General features: G+C 40.8%; 1 protein-coding gene across 1 annotated transcript in view; it reads right to left on the bottom strand.

Moving 5' to 3' along the window:
• LOC103203440 (myomegalin-like) overlaps positions 1–17,272 on the bottom strand; it is a 286,474-nt gene that overhangs the window by 76,936 nt on the left and 192,266 nt on the right. Inside the window, exons 9-10 of the mRNA XM_042781979.1 lie at positions 1,345–1,476; positions 68–187 (exon numbers count right to left, since the gene is read on the bottom strand). Of these exons, the coding sequence (XP_042637913.1) occupies positions 68–187; positions 1,345–1,476 (252 nt within the window). The remainder of the gene's footprint in view (positions 1–67; positions 188–1,344; positions 1,477–17,272) is intronic.

The raw sequence follows: 17,272 nt of genomic DNA, 5'->3' as shown, positions 1-17,272 counted from the left end.
ATAAAATACTTGTCAACTCTGATAGGATAAAGTTTCCTCTTAAGTCGTTGATTGCTAAATAGGTTACCTCACTTTCCCTGCTTTTCAGGGTTTCTTTGAGGCTTTGAATTGTACCATCTTGCTTCTGAGATGACTCTTGAGCAGACTTTAGTTCAAAGCTCATTTCATTTAGTTTCTCTTGAAGAATCTGAACTCAATAAAGGAAAACACTGTTAGGTCAATAATTTTTTTGTTTTTAAACCTCAAATACAACCATAAAGTTTTTCCTCAAGTTTAAGGTTTAAGGAGTTTGTTAGGGAATTTTACCATTCTTTTACCTCTCAGATGTAGTAACCACTAAACTCTTAAATAAGCAATCAGTAGGAGAAAGGAGTAAAAATAAGCATACTTCCTTCAACATACAAACGTCTCAGTTCTCATGCACTGTGCTCTCTATGAAGACAGCCTTATGGGGCCCACACCTCCACAAGTCATGTGGATCCCTTACACAACAGATGAAGGAGCTTCTGCCATCCAGTACAGGACAGAACACTACTAGTCCGGAAGCTCAGTAACCCAAATTGTGAGCATTTTCTTCTAAGCAGATGTTAAAATCCATGGGGTGAGAAGTTAGGCCAGAATGCAAAGCACAAATCTCCTGGACCATGTCTCATAAAGTGAAAGATTGCATTTAAGTTTTAATAACAGACCTAAAAAGCATCAGAAACTGTGACATGTACAGAGCAAGCTAAAGTCCTGATGAGCAATAAAGAGAAGAACTACACTTTTAAGTCAAAAATTCCCTAGAGCGAGCCTGATGGAACCACTGAGACTATGGCCCCTAGCTGCCCTTCAGGTCTGGAATTGAACCCACACCTATTGTTTCCAGCCAAACAAAAGTACAGGCATGTGAGTTAAACATTTACCTCAAGTAGACACATGCCCTGGAGAGAACAATCATGGGAGAAGGAAGGGCTGCTTATCACAGGGAGATAGCTCAGGGTGCAGAAGAGTATGGAGGGATGGACACTGGGAAGAGGTAACTATGGGGAGGAAGTGGGAGGGGAGCTGTTGCATTGTAAATTTTGGTCAATGACATGAGACAAAGTATATGTGAACTGCTGTATGAAAAGTGAATTTACTCTGTAAATCTTCACCCAAATCAAAATAAAATTAAAAAAAAAAAAAGGGAAAAAAAGTAAATAAAATAACTTTGTATTTAAAAAAAAAAAAAAAAAATTCCCTAGAGCACCAGGAATACAGAGTGTTCATTTCCCATGTCCTATTCAGAGAGGTTAACAGTCTAGCCCTAGTCACATCCTCAGAAAAACCCTGTGACCCCCAAGGGCATGTTATTGATCATACCTTGTTAGTGGCCTCTGTTTGCTGGATTTTTTCCTGGAGTTCTGCTAAGTGGGACTCAGATACACACTGTTGAGTTATAGTGGTCTCATTTGATTTTAGCTTTTGTTGTTTGAGTAGCTCTTCTGTCATGGGCTAGGAAGAAGCAATAAGACAAGCTGAGTTAAATGCAGCTAGCAATTTTTGTCTTCAAAAGTCTCTGGCATCTTTTGGAGGAGATTAAGAAATCCATAGTTGTTGCGTGAATTATGTGTATTAAGAAGAGAGCACTGATTTACTTCCATCTTTGCTATACTCCCTAACTCCCCTCCACACCTTTCCTTCCCAACTCACACAAACATTCCACGTTCAGTTAAAGGAAATAATCAGAGTTTTAAGAGATGAAGGAATAATGCAAGAAAAATGCTTGTGAGATCAAATATGTCTTTATTTTTCTTTTTTTAATCAGGAGATTCAAAAGACATACTGATCTTGATGTACATGCTGGAAAGTATTTAGGAGTGAAGTAAACTGATATCTCTATGCTACCCTGAAAAGCATTAAAAATAAGATGGACTTAGGGATGGATAGTGTGTGATAGATGGATAGACATGTGATGAAGCAAATACAGTAAAATGTTAACTGCAGGATCTAGATGGTGTGTATATTTGTGTTCACTTTTGTCAACTATTTTACAATTTTTTCAACTTTTCTGTTTTTAAATTTTCATAGTTAACACTGGAAAAATCATTTTAAATTATGAAATTTCATATTATTTGATAAGAATTTTGTTACATATGTTCCTTCAGAAATGTATGACAATATCCTTTTAAAATTTTTATTAATTTTAAGAACTAAGAAAACTTAGACAAATACAGAATATTATAATCATTATGTTTTCTACATTAGAAACTGACATTTTTACATAGTTACTTTGCCTTTTTTTTAAAAAAATACCATATTGCAAATATAATTATTTATACCTAAAAAAAAAGGCATGCTGGTCAAACATGTATTATCCCTAACAGAAAACTTGTATTTCAATAAGTTTTCTTGGCAATTTTTTAATATGGTCTCTGTATTAGATTATAATGTTTCATCATTACTAAATTTCCTAGATTTGGTAATTACACTACAGTTATGTAAGAGATGTTCTCATCCTTAGGAAATATATGCTGAAGTATTTAGAGTAAAGGGGAATAACATCTGCAACTAATTCTCAAGTGCTTCCAGGGAAAAAAATAATGTGTCCATATAGAGAATAACCAAAACAAACCAAACTCACTGCCATCGACTCAATTCTGACTCATAGTGAGCCCCACTGGGTTTCCAAGGTGGTAAATCTTTATGAAAGCAGATTGCTCCATTTTCCTTCCACGGAGCGGCTGGTGGGTTTGAACTCCCTACCTTCTGGTTAGTGGTCAAATGCCTTAGGCACTGCACTACCAGAGAGCTTTATATGGAAAATGGGATCGATAAAACAAATGGAGTAAAATATTAACAACTGGTGAGTCCAAGTAAAGGATATATGGGAGTTTTATGTGCTTCTCTTACAATTCTACTATAAGTTTGAGATTATTTCAAAATGAAAAATTAAATTCAAAAATACAGATGCCTATTTAAGTAGATTTACAGCACATGCCTATATAAATAACCCATTGTGGTATGGAAAGGAATACTTTTATAGGAATATCAATTCACCAGAGAAATTCAGGGGGAAAAATGCCTATTATTGATATATGAGAAAAACAATCATATTAAGATAAACTTATTGAACTCTGTGGGATCTCTGGTGGTGTAGTGCCTAAGCCATTTGACTGTTAACCAGAAGGCTGGTGGCTCAAATCTATCAGCCAATCCTCAGAAGAAAGGTTGGACAATCTACTTCTGTAGTGATACTGCCTCAGAAACTCAAAGAGGGGTCGCTATGAGTCAGATCCGACTCAATGATACTAAGTTTGGTTTCTGGTTTTATTGAACTCTATATAATATTATGAGCTAACAGCACTAAAATAAAACTTTAGGAATTCACTGTGCCATTAAATTCCATCTCTCCTTCAACTCTATTCACACAAACACACACACTCCAATTAAGAAAAAACACAAACTCATTAGGAACAATAAAAAAGTCAATTACCATTCATTTTTTCCTTTCTTTCACCCTTTCAAAATTTGATTATCTTCTAAGCAGTAAGGCTACAGCTTACCTTAAATCTCTCCCTGCAAGCAACCAACTGGAAGTGTAAAGATTTCAGAAAAAAAAATCTCTTTTATTTAATTTATCCAGTTGCTATTTATCAATTTTCTAACATCTATTAAGTACTATAATGTACAAAGTATTCTGTAAGGCAATATGAAGAATACCGTGGTGACTAATACATGGTCCTGGCTCCAAAAAGTCTTAATCTACTGAGGAAGTAGTCATATCATGAAAATATATAAGAAAACATTCAATTTAATAGGAAGAGTCTTCTTAGAAAAGACAGAATTTAAGCTGGGCCCAAATAGAGAGAAAGAGAGAGAGAATTTCCACAGGTAGCTATGACAGATAAAGGAAAGGTATTCTAGGTAGAAGAAACAAGAGAGAAATGCAGGGAGAATGGATGCAAAATGCTGACTTCTAACCCTATCATCTTTATGTAATTTATCACTAAAGCCAAGCTACTCTGAAGAATTGGAAAGATGCTATTAAAATTGTATCAAAACAACCAGTGTAACCTGAGTCTATTCTAGACAAACCTGGATTTGTTATCTTATTTTTAAGTCTGCAGCCATTTCTGAACATCTAGTAAATTCTGCAGACTAGCAGGAAAAAATATTTACTAAATACTTCCTTAGGGGGCTACATAAAAGTTCTCACTTCATCTTCACAAAATCATGCTATAAGGAAGGTATGATTTTTCATATTTTATGAACAAAGAAACTAGAGCCAATATATATATTGGCCAATATAAGGCCGATGTGTGTGGTGGATCTGAAATTTAAACCAAACTTGTAGTTTCTAAGCTCATTTTTTTCCCCCTGCTGTAGTGCAGTAAATTACATAGTGTTGCTTTTCTAGCCATAAGTCTTTGTAAACTCTGCAGTGGATTTGCCGTGAGCAAATGAGTAGCTCCTGATTGCTAAAGTTATCCACCTGGGATATTTCTGTTGAACAAGCATGAAGCAATCTTCTGGGAAGTTCACTCTCTCAGGTGTACAGAATTCTGATGTTAGGACTGGTTAGTGGTCACTCTGCCAAACTCAAAAGGAGCCCTTCTGGAGACAGAAGAAGTCTCTTTGTCTGCTGGCTGAGAAAGACATGCTGCTGAGAGAAACATGCTCTTGAGAGACTGAGAGAGGGACCGTCAGCTGAGAGACAGCAGCCGGCTGTGAGAGACTGAGTGCATTTCTGAACTTGAGTTGTAGCCTGTTTCTTCCCTAATAAACCCCATAATCTGTGAGTTCTGTGTGGCCACTGCAGCAAATTACTGAACCCAGCAGAGAGGTGGGGGAGGGGGTGCTGTGAGAGGAACAGTTAGTGTCAGGGTTGGTGAAAGAGCTGGAGGGAGGCAGCATGTCTGGCCTCACAGGGATAGGCCTTGGGCTACTACTGATGGTAATTCTGTCTTCCTCTTGTGCAGTTAGAGGAGGTCAGAAGATGCAGCCTCCTTGCCCCCTTGGCACCTGCTATACTATTTTGTAGGTTAAATTTCATAATTCTAAAAAGCAAAGGAATCATAAAGGTATCAAGAAATATTCTCAGTTACAAAGAGATACATGAGAGGGGATGAAAAGAAATCATCATGAAAATTATGGTGAGTTGATAGACCATTTCAGTTATTCCCTAGAGTCTAGCTCTCACTGCTTATTTTTAAACAGAGTGATGCTTACCCACTGGCTTTTGTTATGGCTACTACAGAATGAGTAGTACTTGCTAGTAGCTGTATAACACTAATTTCCTTCATTCACTTACCCATTTACTCAATACACATCTGTTGAAGACCACCTATGTGCTAGACATTGTTCTGGGGATACAGTACTATGCAGGATAAACAAGGTCTCTGCTCTTGGAATTTAGGTTTTGTGGGGGTTGAAGTGGGGAACTGGGCAATAAAGAAAACAAGGAAATACACAAAATATCAGATCGTGACAGGCACTATGCAGTAAAACGGGAAAGCATAAGAGAGAGTTAATGGTTAAGTTACCTTAAATCAATTGATAGAAGGAGGTCTCTAAAAGGTAGCTTTTAAATACAGATCTGAATGACAAAGAGTGAGTCCTTCAAAGATCAACAGAACAATACAGGCAGAAGTACTGCTAAAGGAAAAGCCCTAAAATTTATAAGAACTTGGGAAGAGAAAGGCCTCTGTGGCTAGAAAAGCACTTTTTAGAGCTCTGGTAGCTTAGTGCCTAAGGCACTTGACTGCTAACCAGAAGGCTGCAGACTAGCAGGAAAAAAATATTTACAGAAGGCTGGCTGTTCAAACCCACCGGCCACTCCTCAGAAGGAAGATGGGGCAATCTACTTCCATAGTGATTGTTGTTGTTGTTATGTGCCGTCGAGTCGGCCCCGACTCATAGTGATACTGCCTTGGAAACCCAAGGAGGGGTCACTATGAGTCGGGTCCAACTCGACAGCACATAACAACAGTAGAAATATAACACAAACTACACACTTCTTCTTAAATTTTCTAGTAGTTTCATTGAAAAAAGTAAAAATAGGTCAAATTAATTTTAATGAAATATTTTATTTAACCTAATACATCCAATACTAAAAATTATTAACTAAGTATTTTACATTCCTTTTTCATACTAAGTTTTTAAAATTTGGGTAGTATTTTCCATTCACATCACATCTCAACGCAGACTAGCCACGTTTCAAGTGCTCAACAGCCACACAAGGCTAGTGGCTACCTTACTGGATAGCACAGGGTGAGAGCATAATGCGCAAAGGGAGAGTAACACACGGTAACATGGGTACGAAGCGACCAGACCACAGACAGCTTCTGTAAGCCTGGGTTAACAAAGTTGAATTTTATTCTCATTGAAATGATACTGAACTTCAGTATTTTTAACAGAAAAGTAATCCAGTGCTATTTACATTTTAAAAAAATCTCTTTGCTGCTCTGTGGTCAATTGATTGTTGGGGACCATCAGGAGAAGCATGAAGACTGCAATAGTAGTCTTGTTGTTGTTATGTGCCGGTGAGTCGGACTCAACTCACAGAGACCCCACTTTGGGTTTCCGGGATGGTATCACTACAGAAGTAGATTGCCCAACCTTCCTTCCAAGGAGTGGCTGGTGGGTTTGAACTGCCAGCTAGGGGGGAGATAACAATGGGCGGGGTTATAGTGATAGCAACACAGGGGACGAGAAATGAACAGATTTGGGATATGTTTTGAAAGTACTATAGAGTTGATGAGGAGCTCTGGTGACACAGTGCCTAAGGCATTAGACTGCTCCATGGAAGGAAAAAGGGTAAACTGCTTCCATAAAGATTTACCACCTCAGAAACCCAATGGGGATCACTATGAGTCAGAATCAACTTGATAGCAGTGGGCTTTTTTTTTGGTAGAGTCAATAGGACTTGAAAGTGAACAAGGTGAAAGTAGAGGAAAAGAGAGAGAAAAAGAAAAGAAGCAAGGATAATGATTCCTAGAAAAATTATGTAAGATCTTTGTTGTGGATATAACAAGGAGCTTCACTACTGAAGCGATGTGAATTCTGTCACAGAGCAAGAAAAAAACAAACCAAACTCACTGCCATAGAGTCGGACCCAACTTATAGCGACTCCTCCTTGGTTTTCCGAGGCGATATCACTATGGAAGTAGATTGCCCAATCTTCCTTCTGAGGAGTGGCTGGTGGGTTTGAACCACCAGCCTTCTGGTTAGCAGTCAAATTACCTTAGGCACTATGCCATCAGAGGTCCCAAGAGTAGAAAAAGGTAACTATTTTAATAGATACTTACAACAACTCTGAGATATCTATCATTTCTCCATCATCTGCTGGAGAAAGATGAGGCAGTCTGCTCCCGTAAAGATTTACAATCTTGGAAACCCTATGGGAGGCAGTTCTACTCTGTCCTATAGGGTTGCTATGAGTTGGAATTGACTGGATGGCAGCAGGTTAGTGACAAAATATTCTCTATAAAATTTGGCTTCTTCTTCAGTGTAAAATAACTTGTCGATAACATCTACTATTGGTGGAGCAGTGCCTAAGGCATTTGACTGCTAATCAGAAGGTTGGTGGTTCAAACCCACCAGCTGTTCTGCAGAAGGAAGATGGGGTAATCTACTTCCATAAAGATTTACCACCTTGGAAACCTAAGCTTTGAGTTTACTTATTTACTCACTTTATACCAAAGAATCTTAGAGCTGTAAAGGAAACTTTATATACTAACCATTTGGTCCAATCCCACTGTACGTATCAGCAAATGGAGACCTAGGGATGGTAAGTAACCTGCCCAAGATTACCCAAAAAATCTGGAAAAAGATCCAAGTAAGCTGAATCCACTTAAGTTAGTAATGTCTCTCTCATCATCATAAGCCCACTGCCTACCATAATGCCATAAACCCCTGCAACTTTGTAGGGTCCAAAAGTTCTTGGTTTCATGGATGAACAAAAATGATAAAAATAAAACCAGCCTATCTCCTAATTCCCATACCTAATCCTTTAATGGCTCTCTTAGAAATAAGACTTATCACTTAGATAGATGGATGGATAGATAGAACATATATAGTGTGTGTGTGTGTGTGTGTGTGTGTGTGTACGCGTGTGTTTATTCAGTAACAACCTCAAAAGCCAAAGCATAGGAAAGTACGTAATGTATCTGGTCTCATCTAACCCTATCCTGGCATGAATAGTTAAAGGAAACATAATTCTGTAAATGTAATGTATCAACCTAAAAACTGGAAGATGATTATTTCTTCTTTATTCTTAATACTTTATTATTTTACCTCTCTAAAAAATGTTTTTTCAGATAACAGTCTGCCAAAAGAGAACTTAGCAAGTTCTCCTAAATCGTGAATTCTTGTAAAGTACCAAATACTTGAAGCAATCACTGCCATGAAGATTTGTTAGAGTCTGAAATCAGTAATACTTGATTTGGCTGAGTCACAGTTAATCTTCACACTATCAGCTACTAAAATCATGTTGTAATAATATAATCTTAAATTATATGTTGAGTCAGAAGGAGCTCTGGTGGCCTATTGGTTAAGGCATTCGGCTGCTAACCAAAAGGTCAGTTGTTCAAACCCACCAGCTGCTCCACAGAAGATATATGGGTTGTCTGCTTCTGTAATGATTTACAGCCTTGGAAACCCAACAGGGGTCACTGTGAGTTGGAATCGACTCAATGGCAGTAGGTTTGGTTCATTATTGTCACTCAGAATTAGGTCAAATCCTTTCCACCATCAGAAAAAAAAAAAAAAAAAACTGCTTCTAGGTCTAATGTTGCATAATGTAAGACCTGTGGGCTGAGGCCAAGTCAGTTATTTAGTTCCTCTGGTTAACAGTGTTTTTCTTGGCACTCTCCTACTCCTCACAACAGTGTGTCATAGATGTCAAACTGTTGTAGTTTAATGAGCACCTAACTCTTACATCTTCCAAAAGGGTCTGATCTAGAGAGCGTAGCTAAGCCATGAGTGGGATAAACCTGCCATAATCACAAACGAGCATACCTGGGCACTGCAAGGCTTGACGCAAAGACCTTTTACTTAGATAGAAAGGGAAGGGCACAAGGCCCAGAGCTCTCTGAACTGCTGTTTACTAAGAAAGCACATGGAAGCAGCAGTCAAGAAGTCACACATTTTATTGCACTGGGGAAATCTGTTGTAAAAGACCTTTTGAAAGTATTGAATAAAGATGTGACTTTGAAGACTAATGTGTACCTAACCCAAGCCATGGTATTTTCAATAACCTCACATTTACATGAAAACTGGACAATGAATAAAGAAGGACAAAGAAGAGTTGATGGCTTTGAATTATAGTGTTGTTGAAGAATACTGAAAATACTATATGGACTGTCAAAAGAACGAACAAATCTGTCCTGGAAGAAGTGCAGCCAGAATGCTCCTTGGAAGTGAGAAAGACCAGACTTTATCTCACCTACTTTGGTCATGTTGTCAGAAGGAACCATTCCCTAGAGAAGGATATCATGCTTGTTAAAGTGGAGGGTCAGCAAAAAAAGGGGAAGACCCTCAACAAGATGGACTGGCACAGTGGGTGCAATGATGGGCTCAAATATAGCAAAGATTGTGAGGATGGTGCATGACTGGGAACTGTTTTGTTCTGTTGTACATTGGGTCACTATGAGTCAGAGCTGACTTGACGGCACCTAACAACAATGACGATGATGACAAGAGAGCATACCCCTCCTATAACAGCTTTTCTAGCTCAGAGAGACTATTGTTGTTGTTGTTAGGTGCCGTCAAGTCGGACCCGACTCATAGCGACCCCTCCTTGGGTTTCCGAGGCGGTATTGCTATGGAAATAGATTGCCCAATCTTCCTTCTGAAAAGTGGCTGGTGGGTTTGAACCGCCAGCCTTCTGGGTAGCAGTCAAGTGCCTTAGGCACTACACTACCAGAGACAGACTATAAGGAAGGAAATTACCAGCTAGAATAAGGCTTTAAATCTTTTGTTAGCTACATGAACAGCGTTGGGTCCTCAGATATAAATTCCATAAAAGGCAAATAAATCAATTTGTATAATGTCAGAAAATTAGTAAACAAGACCACTACACTGTTGATTTTATTTTTCCTTTAAAATAAGGAAGAAGAAAAAAGAGAAAGGGAAGGGAAGTAAATCATGATGGTAATATTTAATGGTGCATAGCATGGGGGAAGTGCAAGATTAAACAAAGGAATCACAATGATCTTACGAAACTCTATTTAGAAGAGGTTTTCTCCATATTTGTAGCAGAATTTAATTAAAGAAAAAAAATGTATTTCAGGCCTTTTCCTTTCCAGGAACTAAAAGGAGAACCACCAAAAATAATTTACATGATTTCTATTCTTTCCATGTGTTCACAGAAACTGACAAACACCAGTCTGCCTTTGTCCTACTTAGCTCTTGTTTTGCCATAAAGCACAAGAGCCCTTAAAGAGCTTAAAAGTCAACCTGACTTAAACAACAGTTCAGTGTCAAAAACACACATTTTATTTTATACTCACTTTGAGCGCAATCTATCTATTTTCTCCCTCCTTCTTAATGACTGGAGAAAATGGCACAGTAATTAAATACCATGATTCTTCCAGCTGAATTCTATTTTCTCCCTCCTTCTGATTTTTTGTTGTTGTTGGTGGTGGTGGTGTTCTAAAACAGTAAAATATGTAAGCCAGGTGACAACAGAAGGGTCATATACCATAGTTTTTCAAGCTCTAATTTTCTAATGTCCAAATTCAGGGAAGTTGAAGTATTAGACCTAAAAGTACAGTTATCAGTTTATGTGCATGACAATTTTCCTCACAGAAAAGAATTCTCAGGTTATAGAGAGGGCTCTTGGTTTAAAATAAAGATTCATTTTTCAGTCAGCATGGTGTAATACACAGAACAGGAAGTTTTACTTGAGAGTTAGGAATCTTTGGCTCTATCTGGCTAAGTTATTTAAGCCATGAGCTTTCCATATCTCATACTGAAAGATTACTGTAAATGAGATGATCTTTAAAAATTCTTCCAACCCTAAATTTTGATGATTCAGAACCCCAAAAGACAGTATTTTAAATTAATTTAACTAAATATGGAAGGGGGAAAAAAAGCTCCTCTTGTTTTGCCTATAATTTTCCAAGTTTTTCTTTTCTACAATAAGGGTCATATTGGAGAGGAAACAAAAGCTTATTTCCCATCCACCCTGTACAGACTACTTTTAGAATCTAATTAATGTGAATGCATTACGTTTAATTTGTGACATCTATGTCTGGTTACAGAAACAGCTACAAAGACCAAATTTCGTTGTGAGGCTTCATTGAAAGGAAAGGAAGCAAGAGAAAAGAAGAACACAAGTACTCCAAACACCAAAAAAAGCAAACTCACTGCCTTCGATTTGGATCCGACTCATAGTGACCCCTCCTTGGGTTTCCGAAGCAGTATTTCTATAGGAAGTAGATTGCTCAACCTTCCTTCTGAGGAGTGGCTGGTGGATTTGAACTGCCAGTCTTCTGGTTAGCAGTAAAATGCCTTAGGCACTATGCCACCAGAGCTCCCAACACAAGTATTAGATGTACTAATAAGCATTTAGGAGCTCTGGTAGCATAGTGGCTAAGGCACTTGACTGCTAACCAGAAGGCTGCCGACTCGATGGCAAACAACAACAATAAGCATTTTATACAAATGAAAACTCATTTTTAAACTTTTATGTTTTCTCAAAATACATACTGTGCCTGATACTTTTACAAAAATTTTAAAACTTTCTCCCATTTTCTGCTTAAGTTTCCACTGTAATAAAAATTATATATAGATATATATAAAAAACAAAACAAACTCACTACCACGGAGTCGATTCCAACTCATAGCAATCCCTGTTGGGTTTCTAAGGCAATAAATCTTTACTAATATAGAAATAGATTGCCAGTCTTCTTTCCACAGAGTGGCTGATGGGTTTGAACCACCACCCTTCTGGTTAGCAGTCAAATGCCTTAGGCACTATGCCACCAGACTCCTTATATATATATATAATAAAAATACATGGAGCTCTAGTGGCATAGTGCGTAAGGCATTTGGCTGCTCACTTGAGGGTCTGCAGTTCAAACCCACCAACTGCTCCACAGGAGCAAGACATGGCAATCTGCTTCTGTAAAGATTCACAGCCTTGGAAATCCAACGGGGGTTGCTATGAGTCAGAATCGACTCAATGGCAGTCAGTTTGGTTTATACATGCATATAATCATCATGAACTACTTTTCAAAAAAATTTCAAGTGACAATGACCAACAATTTCATTTGTAAACAAACTTTAAGTTTCTGGGATGGTGTTGACCAGTACAAGGCTTTTCAAAAATGCCTTCTAGATTGTCAACCTTTGTAATGGAATAAGTAAAGAATTTGTATCAGGTGGCATGTATCAAAATGTTTCACAAAGTAACTTGAACATAGCATTCACCATTGCTATAGAAACACTATAGCATTTGTCAGGTCTCTGTTACAGCTGAATTTAAAAGATGGGTAATGAAAACAATTGGGTGGGGAGATATGAAGATCAACTGCCATTCTCTAAGTCATTAAGAAATTCAAAAGGGAGTAATGAAACTTTCCTATCACACAATGAGTGGATTCTTTCTGCATGGCAAACATTTCCCATTAGAGCTCTACAAACTGGCAAGACAAAAATATTTGCCTTAACATTTTAAATGCCAATATTTAATTCCAAGTCTCTTTTGGGAATAAGCCATCATTAGTATTCAAATGATCCATTAATTACAATAACTCCTGACCAGATTTTACAATACCTTGCTGATGGAGTAATAAGTTTTCCCCAAACCTTTACCCTCTGCTCTAATCATTTTGAAACATATTTGGGGATAGAAAGCTTTACGTTTCTTATAGAAAACCAATGGGCCAAAACATCTATAAATCTTAAAAAAAAAAAAAAAAAGTATGTGGAAACATTTCCAGTGTCTGTTACAAGGTTGAATGTCTTCTTTTTATAGAGTTAAAGTGAATTGAGAATCTTTTATCTTAAAAATGTTGATAATCAACAGGAAGGCCAATAGATAATGTTACAAGGAGAACTGTTAGAAGCAAATGATCTGAGGGTGAAGATGCAGCAAAATGGGTTCAATGATTAATTTTCTCAGTTGTAGAATATTATTAACCTCCACTTAGAAATCACATGAAGCCTAATGCCCACCAGCTATATAATCAGAAAGGCACTATGTAGCCATTTTATATACCTGGACCCGGAGTGGCAGATAATCTTCACAGAGATCATCCCACAGCTCCTGCAGGTCTGAAATCTCCAAGGGATAATTTACAGGTGTCTTGTAAAGGGGTTTCAAAGATCTGTTAAGGAAACTGGAACTACCTCCATCTGTCATGATATGGCCAGGCTTGGATCCAGGTGGGCTGGATTTCACTGGAATAGGAAGTTTGCTCCCCCGGGGGCTCTGGATGGGCTTATAATCAAGACCTTTAATCATGCTAAGAGCTAGCTCCAGCTTGTGGTTACACAGATGCTGTGGAGCCTGTTCATCTGAACAACAGTCACACTTTACAAGTTCCTTTACACTTCTCTCAGCTTCCTCATCCTTCTGTTGTGGAGGACTAGCCTGTACACTTGCATCCAAAGATTCCACAGAGGAACCCGGAGTTCCTTCCTCCATGCTTTCTCCATCTGGGGGTCCCTTTGTGCTTGTTAAATCCGGTTGTCCAACCTCAGACAAAGCTGGTTCTTCTGTGCAAATGCTGGCAGACCACCTGGTAGAAGGGCCACAGGAGATACTTTTGGCCACCTTTCGAGGCACCTTACAAATGGCTTCATAGTCAGAATCAGCAACCCGCAAAGCTGCACAACCACGGCACCTCCTGGGTCGGTTTCCAGGGCCTTCCGAAGTATGGCAGCTGTGTGGCTCCTGAAGCTGATCCTCATTTTCTACCCAACACTCAAACCCCGAATAAGCAAAGTCTTCCTGGAGCAGTGCGGAGTATCGGACATCGGGTAAGCCGGAAATGTCAACCGTCCCGTTCCCCGCCTTGGTTTCCGCGCCAGAGTCATCGTTATTCTTCCGATACATGCTGGCAATGCAGAACTTGAGGCGATCCTTTTCCAGCAGCAGCTTCTGCAAGCGCTCAATAGAAAGGGCTTCGATCCGGGCAATAACAGTGTCGAATCTATAGATCCGATCAAGCATAAAAGCACACTTGCTGCAAGCAAACTCGGCTTTGCCATCGCGGGAGACATCCTTGCCCAAAACGTGAGAAAGCAGAACCTGTAGGTTGAGCTTAGACGCTGTGTGGAAGATCCAGCGCCGCTGGTTTCCACACAGCTCCCGGGCACAGATTCTGCAAATCTCCTTCATCTTTCCCTTCTAGCGGGTGCCACCGAGCTTCCTTGAGGTGGCAGCTGCTCCGTGATCACTCAGTCGTTCTAGGTTGCGCTTGGTTTCCCGCCTCGGTGGTCTCCCGCAGGCATGGCACAGCCGGGAGGGTCTCCACTCTGCAGGGAGCAGCTCCGCCACCCGCGCGCCGGCTCTGGGTACCACAGTGGTCAGCTCCGCCCCTCGGGGAGGGGGCGGGAGCAGAAACAACTCACGGGGATGCTGAGTGACAGCAGCACAGGCTGCGCTCGGAACCTGCCATGTCTCCGACAGCCGTGTCACCCGCCAGCCGCCGCGTCCTCAACGTCCTCCCCTTTTAGCCCGCTGGGTCCCAGGTTCAGTAGCGGCCTCCCGCGGCTGACGCAAAGGTTCGGAGATTGAGGTTCAGATTTCAAGATGGCGTCAGCGGCTCCGCGCCTGCGGCCACTGTGCAGTTCCTCTGGGAGCTGTAGTCCCGGAGACTGGCTCCCAGCTCTGCGCATGCGGAGTGGCGTCCCCAAATCCGGACACTGCTCTGCGGACTGGAAAGCTGACCTGGCTCACAGTGGAGAGTGAATTGCAGGTCTGACGCTAACCACTGCCTGGCCGCCTTCATCTGTACGGATCCACCAAAAGACCGCACCAAGGATACGTCCTCCCGCCCTATCAGAATGACCCCAGCCTTCCCTTGGGGAGGAGAAAGCCGAATCTCCTCCCCCTGTCCCTACGGGCAGTGCCACGTACTCAGGCTGGAGCCACTAGGTACCGCTGCGCGCCGCCTGCTCCCGCCCCACCTTCTCTGCCTACCCTTCCGTGGCCTGGATTAAAAAACCTCAGGGTTGATGGGGGAAGGGCGAGGGTGATAAACAAAGGGGGCACGTAGGGCGGGTTTTAAAGTGCGACCCCCCCCCATGTTCTACCCCTTCCTCGACCGTTGAGTAATCCAGAAAAGAGAAGATTAAGTGCTTCCCCCCTCGAATGTTGGAGGAAGGGGGTTGGGTTTCGCACCCCTGGGCGATTTGCCCATTTTTAGAAACGAAATCAGGAGAAGGCACAGAGCAGTCACCTGAGAAAAAGTCCAGCAAATGCCACGTGAATGCAGCTGGTTAACCAAAAAGAAAAGGGGGCTTTTTCAAGACTGTCGACGCCTGAGAGTAGATTACCATCACCAACTTCTCTTTCAGGCTCAGGTAGACTATTTTGGGGGCAGGGAGGGTGGACATACACTACAACAGCTTCTTTGAGCAAGAGTCGACAGTGTATATGGGAGTGCTGCTCTCTGCAGTAATAATAATAATAATAAACCCACTACCAGAAAGTTATATCCGACTCTTAGCGACGCTATTGGGCAGAGTAAAATTGGCCCTAGGGTTTCCGAGGCTGTAAATCTTTATGGGAAACAGACTGCTTCATCCTCCCAGGGAGCCGCTTGCTTGTTGATTGCAGCCACGGACATTTTTAAATTGACAGCCAAATGCCTTAACCACTACACCATCAGAGCTCCTACTCCTAAGCCTGAAGGCATTCAAATGTCTTTGAGGAGAACTCTTAATAAACTCTTAAATTCCTCCGTTGTGAGGAATTAGAGCTTTGGGTTTAGTAAACTACAGAACTTTGCACAGCCTGATTTCACCTACATATGCATACTTTAGGAGCTCTGGTAAGCGTAGTGCCTAAGGCAGTTGACTGCTAACCAGAAGGCTGGCGGTTCAAACCCACCAGCGACTCCTGGGAAGGAAGGTTGGGCAATCTACTTCCGTAGTGATATCACCTCAGAAACCCAAGGAGGGGTCACTATGAGTTGGTCTGACCACAACCACAGCACATAACAACAACAACACGCATACTTCTGTTCCCTAAAGGAGCTCTGGTGGGGTAGTGCCTAAGGCATTTGACTGCTAACCAGAAGGCTGGTGGTTCAAACCCACCAGCCACTCCTCGAAAGGAAGACTGGACAATCTACTTCAGTAGACATACTGCCTAGGAAACCCAAGGAGGGGGTCGCTATGAGTCCGAACCAACTCGAAGGCAGTGAGTTTGAGTTTTTTTGTTTGATCCCTAAAGCCAAGAATGTAAAAGTTCCATGTAGTGATTAAGGCATTTGGCTATTAAACAAAAGGTTGGTGATTCGAACGCACCCACCAGCTGCTCCAGGGAAGAGAGATGAGGCAGTTTGCTTTGGTAAAGATTTGCAGCCTTGGAAACCCAATGGGGGTCCCTATGAGGTGGAATCCACCCCATGGCAGTGAGGTTTTTTTGGGGGATGGTGGTGGTGGTGGTGGTGGTTGTTTGTTTGTTTGTTTTGAGTAGAACTCACTATAGCTGCATTTTTGCCTGCCTCTAGGTATATGACTTGGAAGGAAGATTGAGCAATCTACTTCCATAGTGATACTGCCTTGGAAACCCAAGGAGGGGTCGCTATGAGTCGCATCCAACTTGATGGCAGTGAGTTTGGTGTGCTAGGTATATGAAAGGAGTTCTGGTGGCAAAGTGATTAAAGCATTCAGCTGCTAACCAAAGTGTTGGTGGTTCAAACCCATCAGCCACTCCTGATGAGAAAAATGAGGTAGTCTGCTTCTATAAGGATATACAGCTCTGGGAACCCTATGGGACAGTTCTACTCCTTGAGTAGAACTAAGAATTGGAACCAGCTCACTGGCAGTGGGCTAGGTGGGCGTATGAGCTTCAAAGTCAGGACAAACCTCAAACAATCTTTGGAATCTATAATAATCTGCACAGATGAAAAGAGTTTCTGGACAGACTGCCTGCCAGGACACTACCCTGATGTACCTAGGATTAAGTACTGTCTTAAAGGGCATCAAGAAGACAAAGGCCAATAAAAGTGTAAGTTAAGACATTAACATCCCCATGGAAGGGTATCTATGTAGGAGATCCTTGATAGAGAGGGAGAACAATGTGGAACAAAACTCAAAATCATTTGGAGGAAAAAAAAAAAAAAAG

The sequence above is a fragment of the Orycteropus afer genome, unplaced genomic scaffold (assembly GCF_000298275.1).
Source record: "Orycteropus afer afer isolate SDZICR_OR568_19922 unplaced genomic scaffold, OryAfe1.0 scaffold00010, whole genome shotgun sequence".
NCBI lineage: Eukaryota > Metazoa > Chordata > Mammalia > Tubulidentata > Orycteropodidae > Orycteropus > Orycteropus afer.
This window is presented reverse-complemented; position numbering and strand designations above follow the sequence as displayed.